This window comes from Pantherophis guttatus, chromosome 7 (assembly GCF_059756535.1).
Source record: "Pantherophis guttatus breed Tessera chromosome 7, ASM5975653v1, whole genome shotgun sequence".
Lineage (NCBI taxonomy): Eukaryota > Metazoa > Chordata > Lepidosauria > Squamata > Colubridae > Pantherophis > Pantherophis guttatus.
This window is the reverse complement of record NC_142069.1, coordinates 42334684-42356912: the sequence shown is the minus strand read 5'-3', so window position 1 is coordinate 42356912 and position 22229 is coordinate 42334684. Positions and strand designations below refer to the sequence as shown.

The window sequence follows — 22229 nt, the reverse complement described above, 5'->3', positions numbered from 1 at the left end:
AGCATTGTTTATGCTCAATTTCACCTAAATTAGCTTCTTTTTAAGGGATTCCTCTGTATGACATCCTAGACTTGTAACTTTGTTGAGATTTTGTTCTGGTTCATTTTAGAATAAGGCACTAACAACTTCACTAGATAGGAGAGAGAAAAGCTTGGCTGTATCTTATATTTTGGTCATTCAGATTTTGCAAATAAACCATACAAAATCAGCTTTTAAGCAGGAATGCATAGGTAACTCATGTTGTAAATAGTAATTTTCTATCAATTATTATCTAGTTTACTTTCCCAAGCAATAAAAACTGTTGGCACAAGTACATGCTAGTTCATTTTTTTGTAGATTGTCTTTACTACAGATCAAATGTTAGTTTAAAGATGGCATTATCATTATATTTGGCTTTACAACCGTTAGGCATATACATTTAAGAATTCTGTTTGTTGTGTTATACTTTATCAGTGTGTTATTTTAAATTTAAAGCAATACTCCAATCTAGCATTTAGAGACTTTAGTATTATTAGTATCCAACTGGAAACCATGATATTGTTTGTATCTATTTTGAACAGTTTAATACATTATTTGAAATGCAGGAAATATATTATAGAAGATCAATGTGTATTAAAAATGAAACAATCCAAGACAAGACAGTAAAACTCTTCTCAAAAATATGCTGAGATACTGCAAAAAAAGAGAGACAAATATAATGAATGAAAAGATCAATGGTTCAAATGTAGGAGAAACATAGAGAAACATGGAGGAGAATAGTGAAGAGAACTGGTTTAAACCAGATTTAATTAGACTTCCTTTTTATTCAATTTTTTTTTAGGTAGGGAGATCTATTTTTTCCCTGCTTCTCCTTAAATATTTTCATATGCACTATATAATGTTGTATACTCCAAAAGGGAACATGATGGCTATGCATATATGTACAATGTTAAAGGCACTTAAAGCAATGATCATTTTGTCAATAATTTGGTTCTTTATCCATCTTCTTTTTCTCCAAAATTCCAGTTCTTTCTTCCTGCCAGCTAATCAGTCTGTTCTTGCTTCCTTTTTTCTCCCCACCCCTTGTAAAAAACTCTTTGTTCATGAAATTGCTTAGGTAAAATATTTCTTAAAAAACAAAAAACAATTTTTGATTGTTTTGCTATTCATTGAGAAAAAAGTTGGGAGGTATTGATCCTACTACTACTAATCCACAGAATCATAAAGTGTAATGAAGCTGTAATGAAGGGATAGAGCTGAAGAGCAAACCAGTGCAATCAGATGGTTTAGTTAAGCACAACCTGCCATCCTCTGAGTTCATGTCATGTGACCCGGAGAGACCAGCTGTACTTGGAGATGAAAAAGTCAGTTTGGGAAAATCATGGGGAGTGGAAAAGGTAAGCAATTTCTAGAAAAAGGAGTTTTTCACAAGGGGTGGGGGACAAAAAGGAAGCAAAGGCTGATAAACTGGCAGGAAGAAAGAGCTGGAATTTTAGAGAAAAAGAAGATGGATAAAGAACCAGGAAAGATTTAGTGGTTTGACAGTTATCATGGTCACTAAAGTGTTCCAGGATGGAAGCAAGATCATTAAAAATGAGCGAGGAGCAGACTTTGAGAGATTATTACCACTATATTACAGAAAGAATACCAAAGGAAGTAAGAAGCTCAAAATGCCTCTAAAGATTCTGGATGGCAGAGATTAAGAGTAGCTGTACAGAGAGCTATATGCTTAATTGTCTCATTAGATAGGGGAATCTTCAACCTCCCAATGCTAGAGCAAGCAGCAGATCTTTTTCTGTTGACTTTACTTCCTACCATAATCTTTATAGCTAAAACTATAACAAGGAACTGAGAGAAAGACATATCTTTTGTATGTTTGCTTAAGTTAAAATGCTGTTTTCAGGATTAGTCTGAGATGGCTGAAAGAAAAACAACAACAATGTTTTTTATTTGTGTTATGAATAAAGCAATTTTAAAAAATCAGAAGAAAGTTTTGTGCCCAGGGCTCTGTCTGATTGATCTTGAGAATCCATCCCCCTATAGTCTCATGGCTGTTATGAATCAAGCATACAGGCTAACATTCCCCTATCCTTTCCATAGAAGCTGCCCAGGTAGATGCATCATATACACTAAATAGACAAGAATATAAAAAGTTACATGAACAGGAACTTCAGATATTAGAAAATAAATCATAATTTTACATCACTCCATATAGATATTGTTGTTAAATGATAATTACATTCATCTCTGCTCTCAGTGTTTATTTAATGGCACTGTAGAACATTCTATTTTATTATTTTACAAATGAGAATGCATTCTAACTAATTTATTCTTTGGTTTTCCTCTGCAACTTTTTTTTAGGTTCTGAGTAATTAATTGATACTGGGGCCATTAAATTGTATTGTATTGTACTGTACTACACTGTACTATAACTAATAAAACTATATATTCATGTGAGATGGACAGCTATACAAACTTGATAAAGGTTTATGCTGGGGTTATGCAAATTCTTCAAGAAAGCTATAAAGTAGCCAATTCTTTTTCCAAGTTGTTTTTAATATAAGAAGAATGAAAAATTTGACAAAAGAAAAATATTGCCAAATAAGTGATGGGTGAAATCTATTTTCTATCATAATTCTTTATAAGCTAGAGTCATAGAAGGATAGCTATGATTATGTGCAGTTGGTAGCCTTGTCTCATGTCACACTTGTAACATATTTTTTGGTAATTGCTATCCAAGTTTTACTGTCTGTGATTTTTAAAGCTCAGGAGATTTACCTGTGAATGGAATCTTTTCACAAAATGTGACAAACACTAGCAAAGGAAGCTTAATTTTTGGAATTCTTGCTGCTCTCTGAGCTTGGTTATTTGCTTGCAGCCATTTCACTACCTAGGTAACTAGGTAACATCTTCAGTGCTAGCATCAGGTTAGTATTGATTACAAGTAGTTTTGACTTACAACAGTTCATTTAGTGACTGTTCAAATTACAATGGCACTGCAAAAAGTGACTCGTGACCATTTTTCACACTTACGACCATTGTAGCATCCCTACGGTCACGTGATTAAAATTTAGACTCTTGGCAATCGACTCATATTTATGACGGTTGCAGTGCCCCAGGATCATGTGATCACCTATTGCAACCTTCTGATAAGCAAAATCAATGGGGAAGTCAGATTTACTTAACAACAGTGTCACTAAGTTAACAACTGCAGTGATTCACTTAAGAACCGTAGCAAGAAGGGTTGTAAAATGTGGCAAAATTCACTTAACAAATGTCTCACTTAGCAACAGAATTTTTTACTTCAATTATAGTCATAAATTGAAGTCTATCTGTACATTGCCTAGTTGGGTAATGAAACAATCAAGTTCAGGGAGCGCCAACGACTCACAGCTCAACCCTGAGCTACATGTATTATCTTCTATTGGAAGCTTAATCTATATCCTTTAATCACGTAAGAAAATATAATTCTATGACAGTAAATATGATTGATGATAGCGGAATGACATCAAAAAAACGTAATCATTTTGAAAGGCAGAATAGCAAAATGAAGCTGAAAGAGAAGCTAAAGTATCTATAAAAGAGTAAAAAAATAATTCTTTTAAAAAAATGACAGGAAAGCTATGATCTGAAAGTGGAGAAGTCTTACTTAGCTGTCCAAGTCGTGCCTTCTCTTTTTTACCAAACAAGCGTCCAATTGAAGACTTTATTCCTTTCTTCTTGGGAGCTTTGTGCAAGGAATCCTGGCTGCTATTGACACTGCCAAAGCCAATACTTTCTGGTTCCAAAGATGCAATCAAACTACTAAAAAAAACACACACAAAAAATAGAGAAACTATTATTGTCTTGACGAATTCCCATAATGAAGTCCACAACTTGTCTGCTGTGGAAACAAGTTTTATGAAATCTAATGAGAGTGTCTTAGTAATTGGAAACAATAATCAAATTAATTTCTGATATATAATGTGATAATACCAGAATTTTTCTGGTATTATTGTAATATTTAGAACTGCATATTTTTCATGTTTTAATCTTGATTGAAATAATTGAATGAAAAGACTTATATCTGTATAATTCATCAAAACTCTGTTAATATAAGCATGGCTAGAAAGATTTAAAAAGGCTTTTGATGAGAACCAAATGTTGAATTAAATGGTATCTAAGCTATGATTACCATTATTACTACTGTTTTGATCTTATCTATCCTAAATAGGTGAAGTAATTCTAACACATTTTCTCCAGTAGTTTTGAGGTAAAATAAGTTTCTGATGTAATTATATTACCCTTCAAAAATAAGTTGATGTTCTTCAATGACTATAATGCTTCCTAAGAGTAGCAATGTCAATTTTTCAGAGAGTCCTATTTAAGAATTGTACTTATTTTAACAGTAGATATTGTGTATTGTAAGTCAAAGCTTGACTTCTATTTTAATCCTTTATTAATTAGGCAGATGTGTCAGAAGAACATTCAACAGTATTGCTTTGTTTATTTACTCATCCTGCTTATCATAATCTATCCATTTTTTACTTGAGAGCAATAGTATGATTCTTACTAGAGCATTTCTTCTTTCAATAAAATATGGAAATGAATCTATCTATCTATCTATCTATCTATCTATCTATCTATCTATCTATCTATCTATCTATCTATCTTCCACCCATCTACATGGAAGGTATTACTATGTATAGGCATGATATCAGATTCTTAACTCAAAACACAAATCATATGTACACTATTTCTCACTTATGACAAGCTCAGAGATATGACAGTTATAATTTACATGACTGACTTACAAATTACTCTTATTGAATATGAGTAATTATGAAACACTAATAAATATATATTGGGATAAGTTTTCCTTTCCAGTTGTCCTCCATATATATTGGGACTTCCATTTCTTGATTCCACTGGTTAGAATGGAAATAGACCTACTTCAAGTAGGAGAAGCAGTTCTAGGAGTTATGGTGAGCTGTGGTGGAACAGTGGTTAGAATGTAGTATTGCAGGCTAATTTTGCCTACTACCAGGAGTTCGATCCCAACCAAGGTTGACTAAGCCTTCCATCCTTCCAAGGTCAATGAAAAGAGGACCCAGATTATTAGTGACAATATGTTGACATTTGTAAACTGCTCAGAGAATGCTGTAAGGCACTATGGAGTATAATATTGCTATCTTCTAAGATCTACTAACATTTTGGTTTTTTATGTTTTATTGATTGAAGTTGATAAGGGTAACTATTTGTAGAACATCCTTAGAGCTGCCAATTCTCAGACGCTCAACTTCCCTTTTTCTTTTTACTGCTTATAAAATCTTTCTTCCTTAGTCATCCTTTAATTTATCTTTCTTAGTGGCAAGGATATACCACCCGCTGTCTTCAAGCGGTAGCGTGCTCCGGCCCCCAAGGCTCCACTCGTTCTCCAGGTTGCACAGACCCTCAGGGTCCGGGCCTTCGACTGATGTTGTGCAATGCCAGGTCCATAGTAAATAAAGCCTCCCTCATCTGTGACCTTGTTCAGGAGGGGGGAGTGGACCTGGCGGGTATTACGGAGACCTGGTTGGGCCTGGAGGGAGGGGTCCCTCTGGTAGAAATGTGCCCACCAAGCTTCCAGGCATTCCATCAGCCGAGGTCACAGGGGAGGGGTGGGGAAGTAGCGGTTATTATTAGAGAAGGCCTTAGGCCGAGGGAGGCCACTGTTCCTCAGACGGCCGGCTGTGAGACCCTCCTTGTGAAGTGGGGGCATGGGGTTCAGATGGGTTTGCTGATCACGTGGCTCCCTGCCACGTGGCAGCAGCCCTGCCCGAGCTACTCAACGTTATCGCCGCGGTGGCGGTTGATACCCCCAGACTTATGGTCATGGGGGATTTTAACTTGCCATCCTTGGGTGAGGCATCTGAAGTGGTTCGGGAGTTCATGGCTTCCATGATGGCTATGGACCTGACCCAGCTAATTCATGGCCCTACGCACATGGGGGGAAACACACTGGACTTGGTTTTTGTCTCTGGACAGTGGCTGAGTGATCTCGAGATAGGGGATATAGTCATTGAGCTCTTGTCATGGTCGGATCACTCTCTCCTTCGCCTTGACCTTCGAACCGTTGCACCTCGCCGCAGGGAGGCGGAACTGATAAGATGGTACCGCCCCAGGTGCCTGATGGAACCTGATAGGTTCCAGATGGAGCTTGGGCCAATCCCCGAGGTTCTGGCTCACGCCTCGACTGGAGACCTAGTGGCCGCCTGGGATAGGGTGGCCACTGGAGCTCTGGATCGAGTTGTGCCTTTGCGGCCTCTGACCCGGTGCCAATCTCACCTGGCTCCTTGGTTCACCGAGGAGCTGAGTGAGATGAAGCGCCGGAAAAGACGCCTAGAGAGTAGTTGGAGGGCCAGTCGTGCTGAATCTGACTGGACACAGGTAAGATCTCATATTAAGAATTACCTAGTGATGATAAAAGCAGCAAAATGTACCCATTTTGCTGCTCTTATTGCGTCATCAGATAATCGCCCGGCCGCCCTGTTTAGGGTGACCCGCTCCTTGCTCCATCAGGAAGCGAGGGAGGACCCCTTGGAGGGAAGAGCCGAGGATTTTGTTCAGTATCTGTATGACAAAATCACTCAGATTCGGGAAGATCTGGACTCCGACTGGGTAGATCCAGCGGGGATGACGGAGGCAGGTCCTGAGAATATTATCTGGGATGAGTTTGATCCTGTGACCCCTGAGGACGTGGACAGGATTCTGGGTAGACTGAACGCGACCACATGTTTGTTGGACCTGTGCCCCTCCTGGTTAGTGCTGGCTTCCCGGGAGGTGACGCGAGGCTGGCTCCAGGGGATTATAAATGCTTCATTGGGCGAGGGTGTCTTTCCCACCGCCTTGAAAGAGGCGGTGGTGAGACCTCTCCTCAAGAAGCCTTCCCTGGACCTGGCAGTATTGGCTAACTATCGTCCAGTCTCCAACCTTCGCTTTGTGGCGAAGATTGTTGAGAGTGTGGTTGCGCGACAGCTCCCCCAGTACCTGGATGAAACGATGTATCTAGATCCGTTCCAGTCGGGCTTCAGGCCTGGGTACAGCAGGGAAACGGCATTGGTCGCGTTGGTGGATGATCTCTGGAGGGCTCGGGACAGGGGGTGCTCCTCTGTCCTGGTCCTGTTAGATCTCTCAGCGGCTTTTGATACCATCGACCATGGTATCATGCTGCACTGGTTGGAAGAGTTGGGGGTGGGAGGCACCGTACTACGGTGGTTCTCCTCCTTTCTCTCCGACCGGTCACAGTCTATGTTGACAGGGGGGCAGAAGTCGACCCCGAGGCCCCTTATATGTGGGGTGCCACACAGATTGGTCCTCTCGCCCCTTTTGTTCAACATTTATGTAAAGCCACTGGGCGAGATCATCCGTGGTTTCGGGGTGGAGTACCACCAGTATGCTGATGACACCCAGCTGTACATCTCTACCCCAGACCACCCCAACGATGCCCTTGAAGTGATGTCCCAGTGCCTGGAGGCTGTACGGATCTGGATGGGGAGAAACAGGCTCAGGCTCAACCCATCCAAGACCAAATGGCTGTGGTTTCCGATGTCCCAATATAGTCAACTGGTGCCATCACTGACTATTGGGGGTGAATCATTGGCCCCCATGGAAAGGGCTCGCAACTTGGGTGTCCTCCTGGATTCACGGCTGTCTTTAGAAGAGCACCTGACGGCCGTGACCGGGAGGATTTTTCATCAGGTTCGCCTGATCCGCCAGTTGCGTCCCTTTCTGGATCGGGACTCCTTACGTACGGTCACTCATGCCCTCGTCACCTCCCGTCTGGACTATTGTAACACTCTCTACATGAGGCTCCCCTTGAGGAGCACTCGGAGGCTCCAACTGGCGCAGAGTGCGGCCACGCGGGTGGTGATGGGAGCGACGTGGCGCTCCCATGTAACGCCTCTCCTGCACTGGTTCCCGGTGGTCTTCTGAATGCGCTTCAAGGTTTTGGTTATCACCTTTAGAGCGCTCCATGGCTTAGGACCTCGTTATTTACGGGACCGCCTGCTACCACCAATAGCCACCCACCGATCAGTACGCTCCCATAGAGAGGGGCTCCTCCGGGTGCCGTCCGCGAAACAATGTCGACTAGCGGCCCCCAGGGGGAGAGCCTTCTCTGTGGGGGCACCTACTATCTGGAACGAGCTTCCCCCGGAGATACGGAGGATCCTGGATCTGCGCACCTTCCGTCGCACGCTCAAGACATTCTTATTTCATCAAGCTGGCCTGACCTAAGGTTTTTTTTTTTTCCCCCTTTTTAAATGGAAATTTTAAATTTGGTTTTAAATTATTGGGGTTTTAAAATTCAGCCAAATTATTTAATTTGTTTTATTCTATTTTAAATTTTGTATTTATATGTTTTATTCTATGGCTGTTCACCGCCCTGAGTCCTTCGGGAATAGGGCGGTATACAAATTTAATAAAATGAAAAAAAAATGAAAATACAGATACATGAGCACTAGACAGCAAAATCTCCAAACTTAGCCTTGCCAATACGCAATATTTACTGATTCAATTAGGGTGAAAGTGAAAATAATTATAGTATTTTTTACAGTCAAACATAAGTTCTTATACAAAACTCTCCTTCTATGGATTTTTGTTATAAATTATAAAAGAACAAAAAAGTTTAAATCAATTTTATTATTATTATTTTTCAAATGCTATTTTTTAAAATTATTCCTTCTGCTTTCTGAATTAGGCATCTCTCTACTTCCTCCAGAGCCTGCCTGCATTGGCTACAATACAGTATCCAAATATTAAAACCCTATCATTTAACTAACTTCATAACATGGGTAGCTAGCACATTGAATTTTAATTACACTCTGAGTTGTTCATTTATAATCCATGACAAGAAAATATCAGAAAATGATCATGCCTCACTTGATTAACCAAAAAGAGCATGAAATTAAAGGCCAGTTATTCAAATGGAATTGGAAAATGGAAAGCATATCTGAAAAACTGATCTAAATAAATTTCAGGACAACTGCGTTTAACTAGCACATAGCAAAAGTGATGTGAAACTCAACTTGAAATTTAAATAGATGAATCTGCTTAAAAGATACACGACACATGGCTATGCCAAACAAACTAATTCCTACCTTCTGGCATCATTGTGGTATGAAGAAGGTAGAGTGTGAGTCATTCTAATGGCTCTAGGTGTAGGTGGAGGAGAAGTTTCACATTTTATTGTGGCCTTGTCTTCATGTCCATCTTCTTCAACTACTGCAATCTACAAGTAAACAGTTTTATAAAATGCAGGTGAAAACCCTTTAAAGGGGTTGGGAGGAAAAAAAACCTATTGGAAAGCCAACTCCTTTCCAAGTAAGGAAATCAATCAACCAAACACACAAATAGCATTCCATTCCTAGAACAAGATATAGAATAAAAGTGCTAAGTACAAGTTATACAATGATAGTCATATAGTTCCAATTTCCAGGACAGAATATGACATCAGGCACACATTTAACTTTTGTCGTGGTTGCTATTATTACATATTGTTCTTTAATTCAGAAAATTAAAGAACTGGTTTCCTGAGCTGGAGAAGATATGCAAAGCAGGATATAAGTGGAAATAAAGTTTATTTAACTTTTTCTCATTTTTAAATCCTAATAAAGGACCACAGAACAAGATTCAAAGGAGTTATTGATGTATTTTCATTGCTATTCAGATAAATAACGTTTGAAGTAAAATGGACATGTTGGTAGATAAAATTGGTCCCTCACATACTTGGACTTTTCTATATTCTGTGAATCCAATATAGATTGTCCTTTAGTTACAACTATAACAGAGCCTGCCTATTATGGTTGCAAATGGTGATGGTCATTTAGTGAGATGGCCTCACTTAACACTATTTCTCAGAGCAATATACCTCACAAAGTATAAATAGGAAAAAGACATTTCCAGAGAAAAGGTGAGATATGTTTAATAAATACAGTATAAACCATATCAAAGGTATACTTTTTTTATTCTGTCACATAATTAATTCCTAATAGAGGTGACATAGAGTCCCTTCTTAAACATTTAGATAGGGCTCCATTTTGTCCAATGTTAGTTTCCTGAGAAGGTGCTGTCTGCCTCACAGGAATGCAATGATCTCTTCTTAGATCATCCAAATTAGCTGCTTCAACTACAATGAAGCAAATGGGTTGAGACTTGAAGGATTTCAACATCCTCAGAAAATTGTATCTTGGGGAAATTGTTTCTAAAGATCTGAATTTGAAAGTGCTAGAAATAATTAACCCTTGTCAGAGAAAAAACAAACTTTTTTTAAAAAAAATGTACCTTTCTTCGATGTTTCCTGAGATCACTTGGCTAGAGTTGATAATGAAGAAAAGAAAAACAGAGTATTTCAGAAATATTATATATATTTTATAAATCTTGTGTTCCTTTTTATTAAGATTGATTCTGAGATTCTCAAAGCCAAAAGAACTATTGGCTCTTATGATGAAATTTCCTTCCATTATACCAGCCCAACTGCCATTGAATCCAAAACAAAATTTGGCTGGAACTCAAAGAGGGTGACCAGACTGGGTTTTCACTTACATCAGGGGTGTCAAACTCACGTCATGGTGGCATCACATGACATATTGGGACTTTCCCCCCCTTTGCTAAACTGAGTGTGGGCGTGGCCAGTGTGTGATGCATCCAGCCCGCAGGCCGGGAGCTTGACAGCCCTGACATACATGTATAGTTTTAATAAATATCATTAACATTTTAAAAATCAGATATTGTCTTACAAATGCACAAATGATAACAAGTGTCTATGTCAACAGTTTATTAACACATTCTATTTTTAGAATTTTACTTTTACTTTTTCTTGTATTAACACTAGGAATTGGTCCAAATCAAAAATTTATAATGCCTTGTGTTAACAGTTAATAAGAAATTATCATAAGCGCGCGCACACACACACACACAAACAAAAAATAATAAAAAAGAAATAAACAATACATTAAAAAATAACCCTACATAGATGATTCCTTAAATATTAAATAAATGTAGTGATCAAGAGAAAGCTATACTTCTTACCAGTGTCATGATACCCATCCGATCCATCTCCCTAGCTGGGCTGCGTGGAGTGAGTTTAGGAGTTGAGTGGCCACTGGGAGGAGAGGAACTTGCTAATGAAGATGCAGTTATTGAGCCCGTAATAGATGTTCCAGGATGAACCCTGGCCAGATTTAAGCCTTCTAGACTCACACTAGCAACTCTGTTTTCTATTTCTTCAGCACGTAGTTCTGTGGATTCTTTTTCTTCCTGGATTAACCTGTAATAGTGAACAAGACAAAGGTAAATCATTTTCATGAGAATATTGTTTTAATATGAGTGTTAATAGGAGCTAGGAATGTTCTCCATGGCCACTACTCAGAATGCTTTACAGGAATGGCATACTTTCAAAGTGAATTGGAGTAATTACCATAAGTGGCAGATATCAGAAAATGATTGCAAGATGTTGGAGCAGAGAGCTGCATATTGTTTCTCCCACCCTTTGTCCTCTGAACTAACATGCTATCATCAAAAACAGCGGAGATGGAGATTCAATGTCAGTGCACAAAATTTAATTGCCATTTTAAAAAACAAATTTGTTTAATAAGTTTAAGTAGTGTCCAGCAAGAAATATTCATATTTAAATTTTTTATCTTTTAACAATTTTTTTTAAAAGTAGCCATGAAGACTATAAATTGCATCAGGAGTTGATTGAGCTGCTGGAATGATAGTTTACTTTTTAAATTTCATATCATTTCCAATTACAATCGCCAATTGTTATTGCCCCTTTCAGAAAATATGCTGTACTCATGCTTTTACTAGAGGGGCTCAACAGGCTTTCAAAGTAATAAGTTTAGTTCAAGAAACTAGCATGAGTAAAAGGATACTATTTTCCCCTCTCTACTCCACATCATAACTAGATAGTTATTACGGTTTTGTAACAACATAGCAAAGAATAGTATGGCATATTCAATTTTTACCAATGGGTATCTCTTTTTCAATGTATTAAATATATTGTTCATCCAGAGTAAACAAAATATTAATACTGCTCTAACTTTCATCTCTGATTTCTGCTTGCCTAGAATTTTCTAAGAACATCCAGAGACTAAGAAAGACTTAAAAACAAACAAAGAATTCAGAAAGTTTTCTGAGGTCATATTCTATCATTAGGTTTCCTCTTCATTTTAATGTCAGCATTTCCCAGATATTTTAGCTCTGAGAAACTCTGACTATAATCTGGTGTACAGAAAGCTACCATAATATCTTTTAATTTGGGGCGTTTGCAAAAATATAACTTATATTAATAATTTTTAAAAATCCAGAAGAAGGCAAATAACAAGCCACTTTTATATTGTTTCAAAGAAAATCAGATGTCCATAAAGAAACCAGAAATCATGTGTGTGTGTGTGTGTGTGTGTGTGTGTGTGTGTGTGTCTGTCTGTCTGTCTGTCTGTGTATCTCTGTCAGAGGTGGTATTCAGCAGGTTCTGACCAGTTCTGGAGAACCGGTAGCAGAAATTTTGAGTAGTTTGGAAAATTGGTAAATACCACCTCTGACTGGCCCTGCCACCATCTATTCTCTGGCTCCCAATTCCTTCCCCTGGAGTGGGAGGGAATGGAGATTTTATAGCATCCTTCCCCTGGAGTAGAGCGGGAATGGAGATTTTACAGTATCCTTTCCTTGCTACGCCCACCAAGCCCTGCCCACCAAGCCACGCCCACAAAACCGGTAATAAAAAAATTTGAATCCCACCACTGGTCTCTGTGTGTGTGAAATAAGCACACCTGATTTCTTTATTGATTGCATCTAGTTGTTCCTGAAGCATCATAGCAAGGGTCTGAGCATCTGAATGTCCACTTGGTGACAAAAGATCCATTGAACTGAAAAGTGTATCTCTATCATCATCATCTATATCAGACATTTCAGTATCACTCTCAAAATGATGGCTGCTTAGAACTCCAACTGGCTGACTTCTATTCCACTCGTGATCTCCAAGGGATTTTACCTAATTACAAATTGTAGAAATGCATATAGATCAGACTGATTCTAAATGTTTTCACAGTAAAGCTTATATTTTAAAACACCATTGCAATTATTAACACTTTTCAATTTTCTCAGCCATTTGTACACTTAAACCATTCTTGTTAATTTCTAACAGCTGCATTGTGATATCACACTGATCTTAATTTCAGTCTGTTAATAAAATAACAAGATTTATCTTACAAAAGGCCTGAAATAGTTTAAGGCAGGAAATGTGAAGTTTTTTTCTGTATTAGTGACCACTATCACTGGAAGTCAGTTTAAATTCATAGTACAATATTACAGATATCCCAGGATGATTTAATATTAAAGGCAATATTTATGGACACTATACTTTTATAATGAGCCACGGTGGGGCAGTGGTTAGAACACAGTATTGCAAGCTAATTCTTCTGACTGCGGCTGCCAGGAGTTTGGCAGTTTGATTCTCACCTGCTCAAGGTTGACTCAGCCTTCCATCCTTCTGAGGTCAGTAAAATGAGGACCCAGATTGTTGGTGGCAATATGTTGACTTAGACAGGGCTGTAAAGCACTGTGAAGCAGTATATAAATCTAAGTACTGTTACAATTGCTTTTTTTTTTTTTTTGGCTTCAATAAAATGGAACTATACTGGAAAACTGAACTTCCATTAAGTCCTGTCTATGGATTCCAATCCAGTAATAGAAGAAATAGAGTAATAGAAGCTGAAAAAACTTAGCCTGAAAAAATTGCGTAGAGCAATATTATTTGGATGTAATAAGTAGCAAATAGCTCTGTCTCATTTCTTATTATTGTACTCTGATTTGTAATTGCATTTTATGTTTAATACCATATCAGAATTGTATTATTAGTGTAATTCAATTTTTTAAATAGCCTTTAGACAATATATACTTTACCCAGTGAGAGTTATCATAGAGATAATTTCAGACAGGGACGGATTATTCACTGAGCACAATACAGTGCCTAAGTATATGAAGCTTTTGGGGTTTTCAAAAAGTTTTAGGCCCAAAGATGACTAAAAAATTAGAAGTGTGTGTGGGCACATGCACATGCACATGCAGAAACACATACTTTTCTACATTTTAAATATATGAATGGCAGAGCCAATGTTTAAGAAATGTGGCCTTACCAACTGAATGAATAAACAAATCTATGATCCAATTGTAGAATCCACATAATGTATATAATTAAAGCTATTATCGATAGAAGTATGCAAGGATGATGGAAAGTTAATTCCAGTCCTGGCCTTGGCAAAATGTCTTAAGTCAGCTGTCCTTATGATTGCAATCTTATTAAAGGAAAAATGATTAAAATATAAACCTTGGGTTCATCTCTTCGGATTCCCATACGACCTCTTCTAGGTCTTCTTATCACTTTAGTAGATCTATAATCTGGTTGACTATCAACTAGTGAGCCCACAGAGTACCTCAGTTCTGCTGATGAATCAAGATGTGTCCTGAAAAACAATTGTGGCACAGGATTTAGATTTAAGAAAAACCCTCAAATTTCACTTAAAATATATTTATTTTTACCACATGCAGAGGATATCATTCTACACTTTGCTACCAACAGAGCAATAAAAAGAGAGTATGCTTCCTTGCATACTGAAGGGAATTTCTAAGGTTTGCACTTTAATAAAAAAGGAAAAGCTAATATATATATTTGATCAATCAATATATTTTTATGTAGGAGTATGGTTTTTATTGTCAGAAAAATGAGATTGGAATGATAGAGTCAAGGGCTAAAAGCTCAAACTTCAATTCATCAGCAACTTGAGTTCTCTCTCTGAGGGAGAGGGAGGGAGGGAGGGAGAGAGGGAGGGAGAGAGAGAGAGAGAGAGAGAGAAGGAGAGAGAGACTTAAAAGAGAAGCCATTAGGATTATACTTAGGTCATACCAACATAAACTAAAAATGTTCCTTTCTTACTTCCAAGATTAACATGCAGAGTTATTTGTTTCTTTGTCAAATATCTAGGCGGCCCAACTCTAACAAGGTGACAGCCATACAGATTTCAAATGACAGATGTAGTGACACAGAAGGATCATTTACTTAGCTCCAATAGATGACACAGTTTAATCAACCAGACCCAAAACAACCCAACGAATTTTGCACTGTACCTCTCAATTAAAAAATTATTTAAGAACAATATATGTTCAGAAATATGCATTTAAAAAGAAATCAATTATAGAAGTTTATATTTAATGGTAAAATATCATCAAAAGAATGTACTTAATGAAGTTGTGAAGTAACAAATTAGTATAAAATTTAATAGTTTATGAAACAACTCATCTGAAAATGAATAGACCACAAATGATTTTACTGATCAATGACATTTATATTTTAATTCCCTGAAAAAAAAATAGGAATACACATGTAATTAATAAGTAAAATTCATTTATTATCTAATTCATTTCCTATTAAAATGTTCCAAGAACTGAAAAATAAAATAAAATCACCAAAAATAAATCCAGAAACAATAAGGTAAATAATAATCTTAGATTCCTTCCAACCTATGATTCTATAATCTCATGATTCATTTTTATTATTGATTTAGTTGATAGTTCTTGATTTCCACAGCTATTAGAACTATATGGTGATAGGGGCAGCCATATAAATTTGATTGATTAAATGAATACTTTTGTGTCATAAGGATATAAACAGCCACAGTTCTGTTCTACTGTGGCTTCCAACCTGCTGATATTTAAGACATCTGCTACCAAGTTTGGAGATAATGACTAACTAAATAATAGTCATGATATTTCTATTCCCTATCTACATAGAAGTAATCCTTTTAATGCCTGTGCTGTTACAGATAGTGAGTCATAGTGAATTAGTTACTTTAAGAATTAAGAGCTGTCTCCTTAAGAGACTGCATTGTGGGAGATGTAGAGAGAGATTGCATTATGGGGAAATGTAGTCCATGACATGTGACCACATCTGTGTGTCTGATTGGCCACTGAGGCTCTCTGCCTGGCTGCAGAACAAAGACCCGGCCATTTTGAACTACCACAGAAGAGAGAAGCATGCTTTCTGAACAGGGGGACAGAACTACCATCATTTTACACTAGGAAATGGGACAGGTTATGAAATAAGGATGAATCTCAACATGACTCACCATGACTCATCACGATTGTAAGTCTATGTTAGAGGATACCCTAATAAATGAGCTGTATGAAAACCTGTTTGCTAGAGTTTATCTGCCTGTTCGCAGTGGAGCCAGATGCCTGGGGAACAGAACAATGCCATTTAAATTAGTGCCTTTATCATATCTGGTGACAGTAAATTTCAACTTTCACAATCCTGTAAACAGCAATCACTATTATGGATGATGAAGAGTGTTTTAAATATATGATGACTGAAACTTCAAAATAATGCTGTTAAAGAAAATGTCATTGTTTTCTTGTGCTACCTTGACAATGTGGGCTCAATTAAAGAACCTGCTCGTATTTTCAACTGATCAAGTTCAACTCTCAGCTTGTCTATCTCTTCTGCTAATCTTTCCTGAAAATTGAAACAAATAATAATAATTGATTAATATAGATACATGGTAGTTCAAAATTATTTATCAATTATTTATCTCTGAATAGTTGAACCATATGCTAGAAAACTCTACATGAGTTCTCTAGCTTTCCTCCATTATGACACCTGGATGATCTTTTCTGGGCTTGGAAGCTAAGCATATCCGAGTCTTGTTAGTATTTAGGATGGAAGGGAATCTCACAGCAGTACACTAATCTTCATGAGAAGCTGTAAACATCCCAGAAGGTGCCAATAATTAAACTAGTTCCCTACTGTAATACCTTGCAGATATATTGTTAACTCCCACAATCACTATCTAGCATATTGCCTTGGGAATTATGTGAGGCAGAGGTCAGAAGGGTGAATTAGATTAAATCTCTATAGCTGGATATTTGTTAGTAAACTATATGTGTGCAAGAACCATTAAAACCATCTGATAAAACATGCCTACAGATCTACAGATTTAACTGGCTAAGAGTATTCTTCACCTGTGTTACTTTCAAAATGCATTGTAAACAGAAAGAATTGATACAGCAGGTGGTCAACATGTTATACTAGAACTGCACAGGGCCCTAGTTAAATTCAAATTGAACTAAGAAGTCTAGTATGTCACCTTGGGCCAATAACTCCCTTTGGGCCCATTCACATCATAAGGAGCAGTTCTGGGGAATAAAATGTATATTGCCACAAAATCCTTGACTACGTTAGAGCAAATGTAGCTTAGTGGTACAGTAAAGGAACAAATAGTAGAAATATGTTTGTTAACCATACACATGTATAGCAGTTTTGTACTTTTCATGTGGGTGGATAGAAGCTCTAATCATACTTCTATTCCAAACTCTTCACCCTTAAAAACTCTGCTCCTGAAACCTAAGGGATTTTATACAAAAGAGGAAAGGTAATCACCAAAACTAGGAATGTTGGTGGCTGTTTTGTACAAGCCAAAGTTTCTTGAATAAAGAAATCTAATTTAAACTTTTATTAGAAAAAGAAACCTGTCTTGAAAAAAACAGTTTAACTGGTGCAGATAAGCATCAATAGAAGAAAAGACAATGCTTTATTTTGTTTGGATGAGCACATTAACTAATAACATTATAATGTTATCATTAATTTTATCTGGACAGATGTTGAATCAATCTATCAGTGTAGAATATTTGTATAAAGACAATGGTCTTACTCTCAAATATATATGCATATAATTGCAGTCTGGAATTAATTCTTATGACTGTATTTTTTTTAAAAAAACATTATTAATAAAGGCTGTAATTAATCTAGGGTACCTTATCATGTAAAGATTCTTCCAAATTCTTTCTGAAGTTTTCTGATTCTTGTATTAAAACATTCTAAGAGATAGAAATAAAAGCTAAAATAAGGTCTAGTGAAATAATTATTACCCAATCAAGGTTAACAAACAAATCAAACACATATCAATAATATTTAACTCATTTTTTTTTCTCTAACATATAGGTATATTGTTAAAAATATTTCATTAATTCAATCTAAGACTGAATATGTTAAAAGATATTATCACTAATACAAATATAAAATTGATATCATCATATGATTAATAACATAAAATTAAGACACTGTTTTCATTTGTCAGCTGCAGGCATTGCCGGTTACATTCAGAGCTCGTGTAAGGGGACATTTGCAAAAGAGTGACAATACTGAATAGAAAGCAGGAATCATTGAACCTCCTGATTCCATTAGCAATTCCATTAGTGATTCTCCACTTTGGCAACTTTAAGATGTGTGGATTTGCAGAATTTCCCAGCCATCCATGTCTGGGGAATGCCAACCATTGACCCTGTCCACTAACACTACAGAATGTAGACAAATGATAGTTTCATATTCTAATAAGCACTGTACAATGGATAAGCATATCTCAGATAAGTACTAAGTGTTTGTAGTGATGGCAAACTGCTATGACTGTACCATAAGGCTGGGACTCTACCCAAAGGTTGATGGAAGTGAAAGTAGTGACAACGAGAGACAGTAGAAATGGGCAAGGACCCACTAGCACCATGCTGTAAACTTTATAAATTCTGGTGTGCCATTATGAGAAGTTGAAGGAGGAAGAAAGTCAGTGGGAACTGCAGAAACACAACAAAAAGAATTTCTTATTGAGACCATGGATTGTGCCTCAGATTTTTTAATGCCTTCATTCCACAGGATCAAGTGAAGAAGCAAAATAACTATGAATATATACCTAAATGAAGCAAAAAGTATGCCCATTATTTGCTTGTTTACCTTCTCTTCCAATGCTGCCATTCTCTCTTTCAAATGTAGTTGCAAACGTTCATTAGATTCTGTCAAAAGTCTGTCCACAGTATCAGACAATCTTTTGTTGTGCTCTTCATTCATTTTTTCTCTTTGTCTTGCCTTTCAATAAAGTTCAAAGGAAATAAAGCAAGCAGGTTCAACATTAATTAAATTCAAAATACTGGTCAAAGATTCACACTGGTTTGTTTGATCTGAAGTTGTAATATTAATACCACGATCAAATGGCAAGTAGAAAAACATTCAAAGATGAGAATAAAATTGAGCAGCTGCACAGAGAAACAAATAAATGTATTAGTTGAAAGATTTAGTCATAGATTCAAATATAGATGTAAGGAGTAATCATTCTGATTTTTTTTCTTCTAATAGAGATATGTGGTCTTCATTTATTAGTCATATTCAAAAGGTCACTGTAATTTTAAATCAAATATTTAGAAGTGCCACAGATAAATCATATGTTGCACTTGAACTGAAGAAGTTTCTCAGATGAGAAGCTAAATGTTTTCATAGAAAAAGCAAAGAAAGTCCAGTTGCTTTTGAAAAGTATCTTTGGAACTCACTTTTTCATGTTCACTTCTCATGAAAATACAGTAAAATTTTAGGTAACCAATGACTAATTTATTAAGCTATTATTAGTTCTGTGTATTTATATACTTCAATCTATTGCATTTAAATTGTTTAATATTGTTTTAATAATAATTGTTTTATATATTAACTGTTTTATAGATTTATTGTATGCTGCCCAGAAACACTTTTGCATGAGATGGGTGGCATACTGTACAAATTTGATGAACAAATAAATGAATCTACAATTTGGGGCTAGTGCATATAGCTGGTAACCTACAGGCTTTCATAAGAATTACCCCTGTGATCAACAACAATAGTGATATTTTAAATAGGGGCATCTTGAAGCATCTTCTATCCCATCCACAAAATTCCATATAATTGTGGCTGGCTAAATGAACCAACTGGTCTTATTTTCTTCAAAATAAACCTACCTTTGTCCTTTGTTTAAAAAGTTCATTATTTCTTCTGTGTATTCCACTTATCATCCAATATTGCTTCCCATTCCTATCTAACATTCTCAAGAGACTATCTTCCTTTCAATTTCTTTTTACGGTCAGTAGTTCACATAGACCGTTTCAACTGGAAACTGTGTGAAACATTTAACTGAGTAAACTGCTTTTGTCATTGGGACAAAACCAGAAACTTCTGCTGATACCCACGGTGGAGTTTTATCATTTTATTATGATTTTAAACTGGACTGTAGTATGTTATTCCATCAATATCCTGATATTGTACTGCACCAAGCTATAGGTTCATGAAAAATAACAATAACAATGACTGCTATTATAATTTTACAGGCTTATGTGACATGGAATAAACAGTTGAATTCAAACTATAATGTAAGCATGTATACCCTTTGAAGTTCTTGATTCTTCTCTTCCAACTGACCCTCTAGGTGCTGCATGCGTTCTTCAATATTGCCATGTCTTTCTTCTGCCTATAAAAATAATATAATTTGGTGTGAAACATTAAATAGCTTTTTAAATCAAAGTGGTCATTTTCAAAAAAGGAAATATAAAGCAAGCTACTACTAACTGCAAAACTTAATTTTATTCAAACAGGCAGCTGAACAGCATCGCTTGAAATGTGTCAGCTACAAAGGCCTGTTACATCCAAGCATCCAGCAAAACATTGGAGTTATTCATGAGCAATGAAATCAGCCAAATGTAACATGCAGACTGTGCATGGTTTGAACACAAACCTGCCATCATAAAATTGTAAGCTCTTTAAGCATTGAACTGCACAATGGTTGATTATCAATAAAATAAAAACAGAAATTAAAAGAGTTCTTAAAAATATAAAAACAAAATCAGATGGATTCTATTTAGCAATAGAAAGTAAAGTCCTGTAGGACTACCTTCCTACGTATGGAGATCATTTCTTGTAGTTTAGCTTCCATAACATATTGATAATCATCAGATGAGGTAGAAGAGGTTGGATCAGACTAACATCAAGGAAAAGGAGAGGGACAAAATTGAAAAATCAGAACTAAAGACACCACACTGAACAGAATACAGCACAGAATGCTTAAAAGAAAAGTGTGATTGCAAATTTAATATTTTAACTGACAAAATTTATGTAGAATAAACCACACTTACAATAGGGTGATATGAGGCAGTTGATGCAGATGGAGTGAAAACAATGGAATGCTAAAAAAGCCAACAACCTAAGTATGGAAATTCCAGGTTAGTGATGGCTGGCTGATGAGAATTATTCTTCCTCCATAGAGGGGTACTCAAAGTAACTATGAGAAATACCAGGTCTGATTGGAATTTGGGTAAACTCATAATTAGAGCGTGATAACTCAGTGCCAGAATGTGTTTTTGAAGGTTATCCTACAATCATAATGAAAACAGGGTATACAGTGTTACAGATTGTATTAAATAAATGGATTAAACATTTTTAGAACAATGTCACGTAGATTTCCTTTGAGGTATAAAAGCAAATAACTAAATGATACTGAATTTCTAGGTAAAAGAACAAAGTCCTCTTACAATGAAAAGTACTGAATAGGAATGAATATAAAGCAAATGTCTAATTGCTTTACCAAGAGCACAGATCATGTCTGAATATGCTACAGCGTTTTGTTGTGGTGCACTAAACTACAATCTGGGGAAATACATTATCGTAAACTCTATGCTGACTATAAACACTCAGTAAAACTCTAAAATGTATTGTGAGTTTTGTCTTTACCTTAGCAAGCAATGCGATTTTAAGTGAATCTATTAAAATATATCTCACATTAAATTCAATCAGGTTTATTTCTAGGTACGTGAACACATGATTGTGGCCTAAATTTATAATATTAGATTTGCACTTTTGAGTCAGCTCTTTTCACTTCTGTAAAAACATGTACATTGTTTGAAAGCAATCTGTGATTATCCAGCTAAATGCAGCTGTGTATGAGGGCCAGTGTTGTTTTTACTATCCATGCCAGGTCCTAAAATCAGAAAATTGTATTGAGCTTTTGGCAGATATCAGAGATGACCAGTGAGAAGCATTTGAACCTGATGGCACAAAATTAAGAGAAGACACTAATGATAGTCATTGCAAAGCATAAAACTGATGTATTGCTTCAATCTATGTTTTTTAAAAATGGCTATTTTATTTAAAGGGAAACATTTTTATTACCAAAAATTCCATGAACATAAGGAGGATGTTCTCATACCCTTCACTGATAGTCCCTTCTGTTGACTACAAAAAGGATCAAATTGATAAAATTATCACATAGTGGCCTTATCTGAAACAAAGCTAAACTCTCAACTTTCAAACGATAAAGAAAGTATTATTTCCAAAGAACAGGACATATCTCAGAGGTCAAACTTTCTAAATACATAATAATCTTAGAATCAAGCTG

The 22229-nt window shown here is 36.4% G+C and overlaps 1 protein-coding gene across 13 annotated transcripts in view; it reads right to left on the bottom strand.

Annotated features, from left to right (window-relative positions):
- Positions 1 to 22229, bottom strand: part of PPFIA2 (PPFI scaffold protein A2) — a 218903-nt gene that overhangs the window by 37102 nt on the left and 159572 nt on the right. For 8 of the 13 annotated variants that reach the window (XR_015728940.1, XR_015728938.1, XR_015728939.1 and 5 more), the window contains 11 exons: positions 20730 to 20816; positions 20226 to 20309; positions 18776 to 18907; positions 17806 to 17868; positions 16416 to 16507; positions 14327 to 14462; positions 12771 to 12991; positions 11029 to 11266; positions 10282 to 10311; positions 9099 to 9229; positions 3629 to 3783 (listed from right to left, as the gene is read on the bottom strand). Coding sequence is in view for 9 of the 13 variants with exons in the window: in XM_034402808.3 (XP_034258699.1) it covers positions 3629 to 3783; positions 9099 to 9229; positions 10282 to 10311; positions 11029 to 11266; positions 12771 to 12991; positions 14327 to 14462; positions 16416 to 16507; positions 17806 to 17868; positions 18776 to 18907; positions 20226 to 20309; positions 20730 to 20816 (1369 nt within the window). In the remaining 4 variants the exon portion in view is untranslated. The remainder of the gene's footprint in view (positions 1 to 3628; positions 3784 to 9098; positions 9230 to 10281; positions 10312 to 11028; positions 11267 to 12770; positions 12992 to 14326; positions 14463 to 16415; positions 16508 to 17805; positions 17869 to 18775; positions 18908 to 20225; positions 20310 to 20729; positions 20817 to 22229) is intronic. The other 5 variants (XR_015728941.1, XM_034402810.3, XM_060694643.2 and 2 more) reach the window with 1 other exon arrangement.